This window comes from Gavialis gangeticus, unplaced genomic scaffold (assembly GCF_001723915.1).
Source record: "Gavialis gangeticus isolate Ggan-Ray unplaced genomic scaffold, GavGan_comp1, whole genome shotgun sequence".
Classification (NCBI taxonomy): Eukaryota; Metazoa; Chordata; order Crocodylia; family Gavialidae; genus Gavialis; species Gavialis gangeticus.
The window spans coordinates 6,696,402-6,710,935 of NW_017728994.1; the positions used below are offsets into that span (position 1 = coordinate 6,696,402).

Consider the following 14,534-nt stretch of genomic DNA (forward strand, 5'->3'; position numbering starts at 1 on the left):
CTCTTCCCCTGCTCCTCTCCCACTGCATGGCAGGGAGGGGGCTCTATGCCAGGCTGCCCAGCCCCAGAGGGGGGCTCTTCCCCCCCCCCACTCCCCCAGTCTGTGTGGCACTCCTCAGCTCAGTCCAGCCGGGGCACGGGGAGTAGCTGTAATGGAGCTGCAGCTGCTAGGGGTGGCCCTGCCCTGATGGCCCAAACCAGCCTTACTCAGCTCAAGCCAAGGCAGCCGTATGGCCTGACCAGGCTATGGGGTGGGCCCACCCCAAGCAGCTGTGGCTCAGTGAGCCCACCCCAAGCAGCTGTGGCTCAGTGACTGGGATGTTGAGCCCTATCAGCAAGTGCAGCCCGGCCTAGCCCAGCATATAGACAACAGGTGCTAGCCAGCCTGGCTTAGAGATGCCGCAGGGGTTCATGTGGCTCTAGCCAACCTCATTGATGGGTGGCTACTGGTCTCTGGGCCCACTGGCCCGTCTGAGCCAGCCCAGCTAGCCCACTGCCTGGCCAGCCGCTGGTTGCATGCTGGGCCAGGCCAGGCTGCACTCACTGGTGGCTCAACATCCCAATCGCTGAGCCGCAGCTGCAGGGGGTGGCCCCACCCAGATCATGTGGCTGCCTTGGCCAGGTCTGAGCAAAGCTGGTCTGGGCCATGGGGGCCAGGCCAGGAGCACCACACAGAGCTGCCTCTCCCTGCTCCATGGGGGGGTGAGGAGAAGGGGGAAGAGCCCTCCTGCTACAACACTGAACAGGCCCCCCCTCCCTGCCCTGTGGAGGAAGGCGGGGGGCAGAGGAGTTTCCCATTGGGGGAAGGCAGCCTTGCAGAGCCCCCCTCCCCATCCCACGGCAGCAAGGGGTGGAGGAGGAAGAGCCCCCCCACCCCTTAGCACCCCTCCCCTTCTCACCCTGTGGTGGCGGGAGAAGAGCTTTCCTTTGGGACAGCCTGTCATAGAGCCTTTCTTCCCACAACCCATGCTGCCGTTTTGGGCAGGCGAGGTGGATCCTCGCACAGACAGCAGCACTGTGTGTGTTTGGAGCCCCAAAGTACGCCAGTGCCTCTGTGCCAGTGGGCCCCGCACTGCCAAGCTCCCATGTCTGCCAGGGAGAAGCCCCTTTTGCAAAGGTGCCCGGTGCCTGGCAGAGTGGAATGTCCCTCACGCAGTGGTGCCTTCTCCTGCCCACGCGCAGACCAACATCTCTGCAGCAGCTCCAGGTGCTCAGGCCTGTATTGCATGAATGATGTTGCCATGGCGGCAGCAGCAGCAGGAAACTTCTACATTGCTAAGCATGGTGACCCTCCTGCTGCTTGCGGAACCTGTAATTTGCCATGGGCTCAGGCCAGCAGCAGGGCACAGGAACCAGACTATGCTTGCCAGGGTGCTTGAGGCATGCAGCCCCAATTATCAGCTACAATGACCAAAAAAGCCGATAGCCAGTAACATCATTTCTTTTTTTATCGGTGCTGATCTAATACCCAACCAATATATTGGTACACCCCCTAATTACAGTTACTCCTGTTAAGTTTGCTTGTGCACATGCAAGTGGATGACCATAAATAAATATTTCTTTGAATCTGTTATTATAATTTTAGTTTCTGGCTTTGTCTTAGAGTCTGATTCCAGGACATACCAAATGCTACTTTTTCCCTTCCTCTTGATCTGTTGGTGGGAGTTGGATTTGCTCAGAGCCTGTGAAGACAATGCTTATAAATATTTGTGACAGTTTTTAAAAGTACTTTATACTCAGAACTTCCTATTACATCCCCCAAATAGGTGCTCAGTTTTTCAAAAGTGCTTATCATTTCCTGTTTCCAGTGGAAACTGCTGGCTCCTGAACATTTTAGAAAACTGGTTCTTAAAAATGTATTGCTGCATAAAAACAATGAACCAAGGTTCTGGTATCCTCATTGCATTTCTGAAAACGGTTTTATGTTCCTGAAAAGTTGTCAATTCTTTCTCATTCTTGCATGAAAAAATTGAAGATTCTTTCTTCCACTCGTATATAAATCATATATTGTAAGACTCTGTCTAATTATCTGATTTGATCTTTATTACCACAGGTATTTTCACATTTTACAGAAGTTCATAAAATTATTATCAGAAGCAAATATTTTGAGGGGTGATATCTTTTATTAGACCAACTGCATAGCTGGGAGAAATTTCAGGCAAGCTTTCAGGCACAAGATACCCTTCCTCAGGTCACTTCAGGGTACCTTGAGCTCATAAGCTTGTCTAAAATCTCTCCCTACTGTGCATTTAAGAGATCATCACAGCTACAACATCACTCCAACATTACCACAAAATTAATGACATTCATATCATATGAAACTTTTTCAGAAGCTGTGTACAGTTACAAGGGAGAAAAGCAAAGAAAAGTTATTCTAACAGTGGAACAGATCAGAGATCAACCTTATATAATGGTACTGTGGGGTGCAGGGGCAGCCTGGTACCCTCAACTACGGAAGAAAAAAGGTACGTATAGCTAAACCAAATGGACAGTATCTGGTGGAATAACATTTGTATACTCTGCCATTACAGTCAGGAGCTAAGAAGGAGAAAATATAAGCATCTCTGCAAGGTATGAGTGAAAAATAAAAAGATATGTTGTACATGCTTCTTTTAATAGTACTTAAGCATTCAGTTATAAAATATTTAATTCAAGATTTATGTGGCCCCTGGTTCTACTGTGATGACATATTTTGCAGTGTTAGATGTCTAATGAATTTCCTTTATTTGAAAATTGTCATCAGCAACAAAAATTGCAGTGTCCTTTGTTTTCAGAGTCTTAAATGTTATGATAATAAAGCAGGAATATTTATAAAATGTGAATGAGATTTTATAAATCTACTTGTGCTATATTATTGCAAAACCATAAAAGAGAGATCTTTAGAAGTGTTCCGATATCTCAATTTATCTTTTTCCTTGATACTTTTATTTTGGAAACTAGCTTAATTTTTTTTAAAGACCCAGCATGTTCCCTAGTTTTTCCACTCTTTAATTTCCAGTGTACATCCAATGTCACCACATTATCAGACTCCACACAGGGGCTGTCAGTTCCATGCACTAAGGCTAGGGACAGCCATTCAGAAAGCCTGAGCCTGAATTAATTCAGTCTTTGCAGATTAGTCTAACCTGGCTAGGCAAAATCACTTTGTAGCTACACAGACGTCCCAGAAATGCAGCCACATGCCTGCAGTGGGTCAGGCCAGAAGCTGGGGATGCTAGACCAACCCTCCCTTCCCTTCCCCAGGGCTGACTTAAAGGGAGCGTGGCCAGGCCCCAGCAGCACACTGTGATTAGGGAGGAGTCCCCCCTCCTTGATAACAGAGCATTTATCAACTCTGTTATCAGCATTTAGCACCCCATAGGAAAACAAACCCTTGCTCAGCAGTTGAAGCTCTTAAACAGTGTTTTCCAAAAGAATGCAGGGACATTACCAACTGAGCTGTTGATTAGCTCCAAAAGACCCTAACCAAGCACTGTCCTATCTGCCTTACATAGCATTAGCTAGCATACCACATGCTGGCTACAGTCTGTGCTGTGGGGGAAAGGAGAAAGGGATCTCTGCTTAAGCAGTGACTGGTGAGAAGGGGAGGGGGCACAGGAAAGCCAGCAGACCCTGCTGTGCCTGCAAGTCTCTGCTGGAGCTTCAGCCAGGGAGCAGAGGCCAGTTCTGCTGTGGAGCAGAGCATCTCGCCATGCCCAGAAAGCATGCCAGGATGCTGGGGGAGTCTGGTTTAGCATATACCAGCAAAGTGTCTGGGACAGACATTGCATAAACCTGTTTGACCCAAATCAGTTAAGTCTGATACTACATTCAACTAGATTTATCTCAAACCAGTTTCAGCCATTTTCAAACTGGTTTATGAGCACTGAACATCTCTTCTGTGACAGATTTAAAACAGTTTCTGATCACTTAAACTGGTTTGTGTGTAATGTCTGTCTTTAGCCTAATTGACTGAAGGTATCCCTGTCAAGAATCTCAAGTCCTACATTTTGCAGTTGGCTATTACTGATTTACTGCTGCTTTTACTGGTGGTTGTTTATATAATGTGTAGAAATGGATTTTGAGTTAGTTACCTGTAGTTCATGTTTCTAATCAGTAGTTATTTTAGGGTATTATTTTGCAGAAACTGAAGTACAGAGTGCATGTCCCCCAGAAGTCAGTTTAAAGTCAGTATATTATAGTGTACTTTACATCATTTAGTATTTGTGGTTTTGATTTTAATGAACAGAGGAGAATCTGTCATACATAACAGGATTGTCCAATTTCTGAGTACCCAAGGGTCACATGCTGTGCGAGCCACAGGTAGGCTTTTCCATTGTGCTGCACTACACTGTGTGAACTGCCCCAAGAGACAGGGGCAGAAAGCTGAAATTGGAGGAATAAGGAGAGCCTGGAGACCCCTGTAGTAAATTAAATCTTTGAAGGCTGCCAGTTGAACAGACCTTATCTACAGTATACAAGATGGGCTTAAGAAGCATTTTTCCTATAGCTCTAGTGTTCTGGGGGCCAGCATGCTGAAAAACTTTTAGGATCTTATTCCCACTGGTCATTAGACCTGTGCGAAGTGGCAAGTATTTGATTCGTATTTGGCCTATTCAGAGGCACAGTGATTCAATTTGGTGATTTGAGTCACTGTGCTGATTCGATTCTGCCAAATCAGATTAGGAGATTCGGCCACAGCATATAATGTGGAATCACTAAAATACCTACAACTTTGTCATTTTTTTTTTGGATTTGGATGAAAACAGGGATGGTAGTCCCTTCTGAGGGCATAAAGCCTGCCAAGTTTTAAGAAGATAGGTGCAGGGGTTTCTGTGAAAGTGCCTCTCAAACTGTTGAAAGCAACAGTATGTGCTGTATGTGCTTTTCCTGGGTGGAAGGAATACTAAAGCAGCCAGAGGCTGGTATGCAGGCAAGAAAGCCAGTCAGTGAAAATGGAAATTGAGGTGTCGGGGGGGGTGAGGGACAGGCTGCGGGGGGAGCAGGGAAGGGGGTGTAGCACGTAAAAGTGGAGAGGTTCCTGGGGAGTCAGAAGTCAGGCAGGTTATAGTGTGTCATAAATCCAATGTCTATATTGAGTCCATGAGTTTTTGTATCTAGGAGGTTGATGAAGTGAAGTTCATAGGTTCATCTGTGAAAAGTGTTTTGTAAATTTAAACAAGCACAGAACCTTGGTAACCTCATCACCAGAAGCAAACTTCGTATAGCCCAAAACATACCGAATGGATGCAGACCATGCCATGACAAGAAATGCAAAACCTGTCAACATAAATCCAGTACCCCGACAATTACTACATCCCCACAACAGAGCCATTACCATTCATGGATCTTAGAGCTACACCTCTAAACACATTATATATCACATCCAATGCACCAAATGCCCTAATGGAAAATACATAGGAAAGACCAAACAACAACTGCACACCAGAATGAATGCACACTGAAAATCTATTAAAGACAAGAAAACCCAATTACTGGTGGGGGCACATTTTTCACAAGAAAGCCACTCTGTCTCCATTCTCTCAGTCTTGTTCTTCAAGGGGAATATACAAAAACATCTTTTGTAGACAAGCCTACAAACTTTATAAATCTCTTGGATATAAAAAAATCATGGACTCAATATAGTCGTTGGATTTGTGACATACTATAACCTGCCTGACGTCAGACTCCCCAAGTACCTCTCCACTTTTACCTGCTACATTCCCCTTCCTCCCAGCCTGTCTCTCACCCCTTGATGCCTCAATTTACATTTTCACTAGCTGGCTTTCTTGCATGCATTGCATGCCAGCCTCTGACTTCTTTACTATTCCTTCCATCCAGAAAGAGCCCATACATCAACTATTGATCCTTCCTCAGCCTGACAATTGGTTTTTAAACCTGAAAGCTTGCAAGATATATTTCTCCAACTATTCAGTTGGTCTAATAAAAGATATTAGATTGACCCAAAGTCCCTTGTCTGCCTTGTGTGTGTTAAAGCAAAGTGGAATGAATGCAGCAGGATGGGAGCCTGTAACAGGGGGCCTTCCCAGTGCCAGTTAGTTCTCAGTCTGCCCACCTGGTTCTGGTCCAATTGCCCGCCCCTCTTTTGTCTGCCACACCTTTATAGAAAACTGATACAGATGTTACCCAGGTAGGAGGCTGTCCATTTAGGCTCCTGATGTCTAGAGGTGACATCAGTTCCACAGCTCTGTACTTCTACACTGTGGCCCATGTCTCGCAGATTGCATCCTTCATCTCTTTAGCTGTGGTCTCTTCTCTCTGGAACCTTTGGCTCCCCCTTAGGCCCTGGCCCTGCCTTCAGGCCAGTCAGAGTCCCAAGCCTCTTGCTCTGGACATTCCTCACAGTGGGCCCCTCGCCTTTTGACCCCCCACCCCTGTGGGTCCTGGCACCAGCACGAACTAGTCGAGGGTACCTCAGGCCAGATCTGAGCTGCCTGCCTGTTCTCACCCTCACAACTCCACTGCAACCAGTAAGCCTCAGGGCTCTCAAAGATCTTACAGGTCTGGTCTTTCCCCAGCCAGGACTGTATGTTCATGCGTGCAGTGGCTGTAGGTTATCAGGCACCTCCTACCCACCTTTCACTGGGGAGGTTCAAGGTCCTGGCATTTCCTGGGGCTGCCGTGCCACTGGCAGTCCCACCAGGCCTTTCTACCCTGGCATGGTGCAGTTTTAGGTTATGCCCAGGACCTGGGGCCTGCTTCTTCCCCATAGCCCCAGCCCATGCCTCCAAGTTCGTCTTGGCATGGGAGCTAAGCAGGGAGATGTTCCTCCCTGCTGGCTGGTGAAAAATCAAACTCCTGTCTCCAGCTCTGAGAGCGGGGCATTAAATCATTGTGGAAGCAACTAAAGGAAGGAAACAGGTGCGGAGTGAGGAGGGTGGCACTCCATCTGCATGTGGAGCTTGGGGAACCCCAGCAATGGGACGTTGACCTTCAGGAACACCAGCTGTTCCACCAAACCAGGATCCAAGGAGGCACAGTGGGGTGTCACAACATCCCCAGCAATGCTGAACACCCTCTCGCTTGGAACACTAGTTGGTGGACTGGACAGGTATTCCTGGGCAACTGGGGCCAGATCCTGCCACATCTAGCTGCAGGTTGCTCGCATCGCAGCAGCATCTCATCCTTGGCGAGATGAGTATCCATCGAGGCCTCTGCGCTACCTGCCAGATGGTGGGGTCTGGTGCCTCAGGACCCCAACATTAAAGCCATGCCCTTGGCCCACATTGGCAGCGGCTATGGAGGAGGAGATTGGCTGGTGCTTGGAGAGCTGGCATGGGATAGTGGATCCCCCTCTTCCATGTGCCCCCATCTGTGCCCTTCTTCCTCCCTGACTCTGTTCACCAGCTCCACTGTCCAGTGATCGAGGATTTTGCTGCTGCAGATGCTCTCCTTCACCCTTGGGTCACACATGCCCACCAGCACATGAACTGTACTGTACTGCAACGGATCCAGCCATTTTTTGATGCCCTTCTTCAGCCGTTTCACCAGTGCCTGCACCTTTGGTGACAGCAGCTTGTCCCAGCCAAGAACATTGATCCCCTGGAATTTCTCCATTTGATTCTCAAGCTCCTTCACTACAGGGATCACCTGGCTAAGAAAGGCATTGCCAGTGCTGAGGCTTTCAGTGGCCTCGAGGAACGGCTCGAGGACCATCAAGATCTGGGAGATGGTATCCCACTCAGTTTTGTTAAGCGGGGCCTCTGATCCCAATCTCCTTGAGCAAGACCATCTCATGGATGGCTTTCTGTTGCTCATACAGCCTTTCAAGCATCAGGTATGTGGTGTTCCACCAAGTCTGTACTTCCTGCATGATTTTGTGCTGTGGGATGTTCAGCTCTGCCTGTTTCTCTTGCAGCATCTTGCCCCCCCCCCGATGCTCCAGTAGAAGTAGCCCACCACCTTCCTGAATTCCAAAATGAGCTGGCTCGTCATAGTAGTGACAGCATCGTCACCAGGAGCCCTGTCCCCCTCCAAGGCATCCCTGATTATGAGGTGGAACTTGTGTGCTACATGGTGGATGCCGACAAGTGGCATCAGGCACCATCTTGACCATATTGACTCAGTTGTTTGTGACCACGAACCCATAGGTGAGCTTGCCCTGCCCAACGAGCCACCCCTGCACCATGAGGTTCATGGCCCCCATGATCTCTTTTGCTGTGTGGGACTCATCCATCACCTCCACTTGAAGGAGAGCCCACTGATGGCCTGGCTGATGGCACCAGTGCCCTGTGAGGGAGAGGTAGGCATGATCTCCACCCCGACTGCTACAGGTGTCTGAGGTGAAATGTAAGGCTACCTGTGGCCCTGCCTTGCACAGCTCCTCCCTCAAGTACTCCCTGCATGCCTCATACAGGGAGCGCACCACCATCCTGCTGAAGGTGGTGTGTGTGGGACTTGGTAGGATGGGGCCGTGAGCACCATGAGCTGCTTGAACCCTGGCCACTCAACAAAGAAGGGCTGGCCATCCAGAGCAAGCATCTCCCCAGTTCTCTGAGTGACTTCACTTGGTTTTGGAATGCACCCCCCTTTCCCTCGGCCTTCCCCCCACTGGGTGCTTCTGGGTTGTGGGTGGGGATCCCGCCTTATCCCCCTCCTCAGCAGGCAGAGGCACAACAGGAGGACCTGAACCACTTGCCCCACAATCTCCTTCGAGGTGCCTTCCCGAGAAGGAAACCTACCTCTGGGGGAACTTTGATGGGTGTGGAGCAAAAACTCAGATTCCTCTTTCTTCCCCAGAATTTCCTTTGCTATGGCACTCAGATTCCCTGCTTCCAGATGCAGCTCCTTCTCTGGCACCGGAAGGCTTACACTGGCAACTGAAATTGGAGTGGAGAATGTCATGCTGCTGTTGGTTGTGGTTACTGGTGTTATGGGTGGTACTGCAGGTGCAGACACAGCTCCTTGCTCTCACTAGCAGAAGACTCCTTGCTGCCAGGAAAGAGGGAGTGTTAATGGGTGGGGGGAGACTTGCAGCTCTCCTTCTGCCCCCTCTCCCTTCCATTGCCAGAATACCTGTCACCTGCCTTTCTAGCATGCTTCATGATGTTTGGTGTGCTGCAAAATGTGTGTGTCTGTGTGTAATATATGTAATATATGTTGTTCTTTCCTGCACAGTGATGACACACTATCAGGGAAAACACAGATTTCTTTTTGTGGAAAGAAAAAAAAAAAGGCTAATAAGAACAAAAAAGATAGTTTTGGGGGAAGAATAAGCTGAAAGGAATGGATAACAATAGGGACTGTAGGCAAGGGTAAATAGGGAAGGATTGGATAGAACTTGGTGGCAAGAGACTTCCCAGTATCAAGCCAGAGCCCTTCAGACGCTGCTGTTAAACTTTGGAACTTTGGAGTTTGTTTTGGCTCCATTTCTGTATCAGAGGAATTTACAAATATTAACGAATTATTTGTAAAAGTACTTCTGTCCGGTATGGTACCCTTTTTTACAAAATAGGACACTGGACACCAAAGCACTAAGAAGTTCTTGAACTTGTCCAAATAACTTCCTAATTCAGCAGTAGAGCTGGAAATAGATCCCATAAGGTCTCTTGACTGCTGATTGTGTTCTTGTCTCTAGAGCAAGGTTTTACAACTTGTTTCTACAGTGAGGCACTGCTTGTGACCAAGGGCCCCCTGCGGGCCACACCCCTTGCTCTCTGGTGATCAGCAGAAGCTATGAAGGGAATAAATATAAAAAGGGAGGTACTAGGGCCCTAGGAGTGCATTTGCTGCTGCATGAGAAAATCAACTGAATAAGGCAGGAAGTGGGACCCCAGGAATACCTCCTCTGTCATTGTGGCTGGAGGATGCTGCCTTGAGCTACCACCAGCCAGATCTGGTCCACAGGCGGCAGGTTGCTAACCCCTGCTGTAGAATATTCTCTCTTCCAAAACTCAAGTAGAAACAGATAGAAATAAAGATATACAAAAGGAACTTTTATGGCAAGAGTGGATTGCTTGCAGAAATTGAGGTTTAAATTTATAAAACCTCTATTTTAGAGGTAGATAAATGAGAGATTAGGATAGGTGAAGTCTTTGGTTAGAAGTGACATCTTTTATTAGACCAACTTAAAGTTGCAAAACTGTTGTTATTTGCAAACTTTTTTGCAACTTTTTAGATGGTTTAATAAAAGATATATCACCTCTACCCAAAGGCTTTGCTTGCCTTTTGTGCTCAGACCAACATGGCTACGGTCTAGATCCCAGAGATTAGGATATATAAGTAGTATCCAGTAAAAATAGAGCTGCAAATTCTAGAGAACAGAAAAGTAAAGTAATCTTTTCAGTAATACAACAGATCATTGAAATTGTGGACATTGAAAAAAAATCCTGATTCTACAGTTCAAGTTAAAGCAAGTATCACAGTTAATCAATTTGTAGGACTTCCATACTATAGTACAGGTATCATCATTTGGATGTTCAAAAAGCCTCCCTAAAAAGGTTGAGAATATATAGACCCATATAGGATTATTATAATTGTTTTACCTTACTACAAATCTTCCATCTTATTCTTCAGTTAGTGTTCAGTGCATCTAGCAATTCATATTTTAATCATTAAAAGACTGTATCTAAAATTTAAGATAAAGACTGATTTCTCAACTGTCCAAATACCAATTGCTGATAGTCAAGCCATGAACGTTTGATCCAGCAAAACAGCCGAGTAGATAAGTCCATATCAGGCCAAACGGGTACATAGGTCACGACAGCTAAATGGCACAAATGGGTCACAGGAAGACAGCATGTGATGGCCATTCTTGCTAAGAGAAGTAGAAAGCCAACCAGGCATGTGATAGCCATTTGTACTAGAAGGTTAAAGTTTACGACATAGTCTTGCATAAGTAGGTATAAGGATTTGTACCTTTTTCATCTACATGTAATGCTTTATCAATATTCCTGCTTTGGAACAGCAAAGCAATATTTCTAAAAAAAAAAAAAAAGTGATACAGTTATATTGACATCTTGCTGAAATTGTAAAGAAAACCAAGAAAACCAACCTGTGTATGTTGCCACTAAAGAAATTATCATTACAATTATCAATACACAGCATTTCTGTACAATAGTATCAGATGCTAGAAGCCTCTCTTCTCTGTTACTCTAATCCAGATTTTAGGTTACAAACACAAGTTGTTCGATTCATGAAATATTCTTTTGAGAACAGAATAGCATACAGTAGAACCCAGGTATTTCACAGGCTTTAAGTGTTCAACCTTCCTATGAAAATGAAGGGATGAAAAACTGCAGCTTTTATTTGAAATGATACTACTTCTCTGTATTGGACCTCTGTTTGGAGAAACAACACCAGTTGCGGTAAAAATGAACATTTAAGCAGCAAATTCTCAATTCAGCATCCCAGTACAAGTTAAGCTGGTTGCAAACCACCCAGATATAAACTATTCATATTCTATTGCAATAAGTTGGGGTGAAATCCTGAGGTTGGTACGAGTTTTTTCACTAAAGTCAAGATATTAGCCATGGCGTTTTTACAAATTTAACTGATGTTACTGAAAAGTTATTTGTGGACAACAGCAGTTAAGATTAGTGTTAAACTATTGGGCTAAGAACAGACATTCAAAAAACCAGAGCCTGAATTGATTCAGTCTTTGCAGGTTAGTCTAACCTACCTAGATTGAACCAGTTTGCAACTGACCAGACATTCCCTCCGGACAGAGAAAATGCAGGCACGTGCCTGCAGCCACTCAGGTCAGGAGCCAGGGGGTGCTAGAGCCCGCCCTCAGCTGCAGGGAGGAGCACCTGGCAGACCCCAGCTCAGGTCTGTGGGACAAAGGGGGAAATTCAACCCCCGTCCTATCCAGTTCACTCCAGGCTACTGCCAGGACTGACCACAACCCCGCCACTGGAGCAGTCAGCAAGGAAGTATGGGTCTGTGCTGGTGGGACAGGGAAGAGAGGGGGGAAATGACCCTCTTCCCTGTTCGCTTCTGGGGCCAGCATCTGGTCAGGCCCCCGCCCCTGCCTGTCCAGCTAGGGAGCAGAGGGGTGGGGCCAGCCCTGCTCCACAGGAGCAGAGAGCACAGCCCAGACAACATGCTGGGATGCTGTGGGGGCTCTGGTTTAACTTAAACCAGGAAGGGGTCTGGGACAGAAGTTGCATAAACCAGTTTGAGCTTAATCAGTTAAGTCTTATACTGCATTTAGCCAGGTTTATCTCAAACAGGGTTTGGCCTTTTGAAACGGATGTATGTGCACTGAACTTATGCTCTATTACAGGTTTAAACCAGTTTCTGATCACTTAAACTGATTTACGTGTAATGTCTGTTCCTAGGATGTATAAAAGCAGTTCATTGTGCCTAACAGTATTGTCTGCGGTAAGTGTATCCACTGTATAGTTAGAATAGTGCAGTCACTAAAGAATTTACTGCTGATGTTCTGTAAGGCCAAAATACAAAGTGGTTTATTCTCTGCTATCATGCTGAATAAATGTTTTAATATGCTTTAAAGGACATGAAAAATTAGTATTGTGGAGCAATAGGTATTGCAAAAATTACTTTTGTGTGCCTTGACCAAATTGAAAGAAGTACTAAAATAACCTTAACTTTTAAAGAAAAGTGATTTTCTCATTAGAGAAAAACCAATGTCAAATAGTTCAGCAATAGTCATTTTATTTTGAAAATGCGAAAAATAGCAGTATAATAAGGAGACTTAAACCCTGCAACAGATTTTAAAACCCAATCAAAAAGTTGAGGAAAACTGGGAATGCTGGCAGTGCAGTTTTTCCCTCAGAACAGTCAATGTGGAAACTGCAAATTCCTAAATAAGGTCATAAAAGCAAATAGATTGAAAGATACAACAGCTGAGGAGACAAGTGGCCAAGCACATAGGGAATGTTGAAATACGCTTCAGTGGTCTGATCTAAAGCCATTGAAGCCTATGAAAAGTCTATGATTTAATGTTCTTTGCATATGTTATTCTTTCTGTGAGCCAGATTTGTAGACCTAGGTTTTCAGGCTGCATTTTCACCCATTCCTCATTTCCTTGTAATATTTTATTTTTCTCACCCATGTTAAGATGATTTAAAAGGACAGTTTAGCACGTGAGAACTGCTATTCTATTAAGGATGTTTTTGAGAAATTATACATTGCCAGGTAATATTTTTTTTTTTCAGTTTTATTAAGATTCCATTTGATATTTTTCAGGGCATCTAAAACCCAGTTTTGCAAAATTATGAAACCTACATAAAAGGATTTCTAATTTTGCTCAGCATAGGAAGAGGTAGAACAAGACTTCCTTTAGTTTGGTACAGCAAAAAAGGCAAAATAAGAATGGATTACTTCAGCCAGGGGAATGTAATTTTTAGCTGAAATCATCTGTGGAGTTCTGGATAAGCAAGACAGTCTGTTTCCCAGCTCTCCTTTAATTCCACTCCTCATCTATGCCTCAAATTCCTTACCTTATTTCCTCCCATGGTTAAGTGCGGCCTTGACAACCTTATTTTTCTATCCCTTTTGTTCTAATGAACCTGAAAATTAATTCCATTATTGTCTCTCTTCGTCTGAGAGATGTAGCCTTTTATATAATTATATCACAAGCCTTTTATATAATTATATCTAAAAAGAAGGCTATATAATTTTTGTATATTAAATAGTATATGATCATGCATAGGTAACATTAATCCTAGGATAACTGTTTGTACGTTCTTAATGTCGTTTGTAAGGTTTTTTTCTTTTAAAAAAATACTTCAAAACTGAGGAAAAATAAAAATGTTGTAAATGGGATCATGCTGATCCCCTGTATAGATCATCAACAGGCTTGAGATTTTTAGATCTACATCATAGCCCTTCACCACTTGATGTGATAATTAGTATCAGTAGAAGGTTATTGTCTTCTATCCCCCAGCAAACCAGGATGGAGGTACATATACTTTAGGCCTGTGTGAAGCGGCCAGTATTCGATTTGGTTTCGGATTCGGCCAATTCAGAGGGACAGTGATTAGATTCAGTGATTTCGAATCACTGTCCTGCTTCAATCTGGCTGAATCAGATCTGAAGATTCAGCGCCCCTTCTGAGATTCAGCCATAGACTAAACAGGTAGCAGTCCTCAACACTGAACACAGCTTCCTCCAGGTGCTAAGTTTGTTGTGGTGGGCAGAGGGGGGAGGGAAGGAGCTTGGGCATTGCGGGGCAGATCGGTGCCCCTACAGCAAGGGAGGGATTGGGGCTGGGGCTGGGACCTGGGCTGGGGAAAGCTCTGCCCAGGGAGGGGGTGAGGCTGCACACTGCTGGTTTGGGAGCTGCTCATATGGCAGCTTGTTCAGCAGCTCTTGTCATTGCTTCCACCACCGGTCTGGGAGGGCATGGGGCATGGATGTGGGCATGTGTCCTAGGATCTGCACGGGGCGACAGGGCTGGGGCTGCGCCAGATGAAAAGCACAAGATTCTGGGAGGGGGCTTTTTTTTGTCCTGATGTGGTCAGTAATGTGGCTGATAAATACCCTGTGCATGTGCACAGATGCAGCATGCACAGGGCCAGGAGTAAAGCCTGGTAGCCTCAAGACCAGCATTGGGCTGGTAAGTGTGTT

At 45.7% G+C, this 14,534-nt stretch overlaps 1 protein-coding gene across 7 annotated transcripts in view; it reads left to right on the plus strand.

Annotated features, from left to right (window-relative positions):
- The window catches only part of FAM35A (family with sequence similarity 35 member A), a 115,711-nt gene that overhangs the window by 62,668 nt on the left and 38,509 nt on the right, over positions 1-14,534 (plus strand). For 5 of the 7 annotated variants that reach the window (XM_019502259.1, XM_019502256.1, XM_019502252.1 and 2 more), the window contains one exon: positions 2,330-2,464. The exons of 1 other annotated variant lie outside the window; for it this stretch is intronic. In XM_019502259.1, the coding sequence (XP_019357804.1) occupies positions 2,330-2,464 (135 nt within the window). The remainder of the gene's footprint in view (positions 1-2,329; positions 2,465-14,534) is intronic. One more of the 7 variants, XM_019502255.1, reaches the window with a different exon arrangement.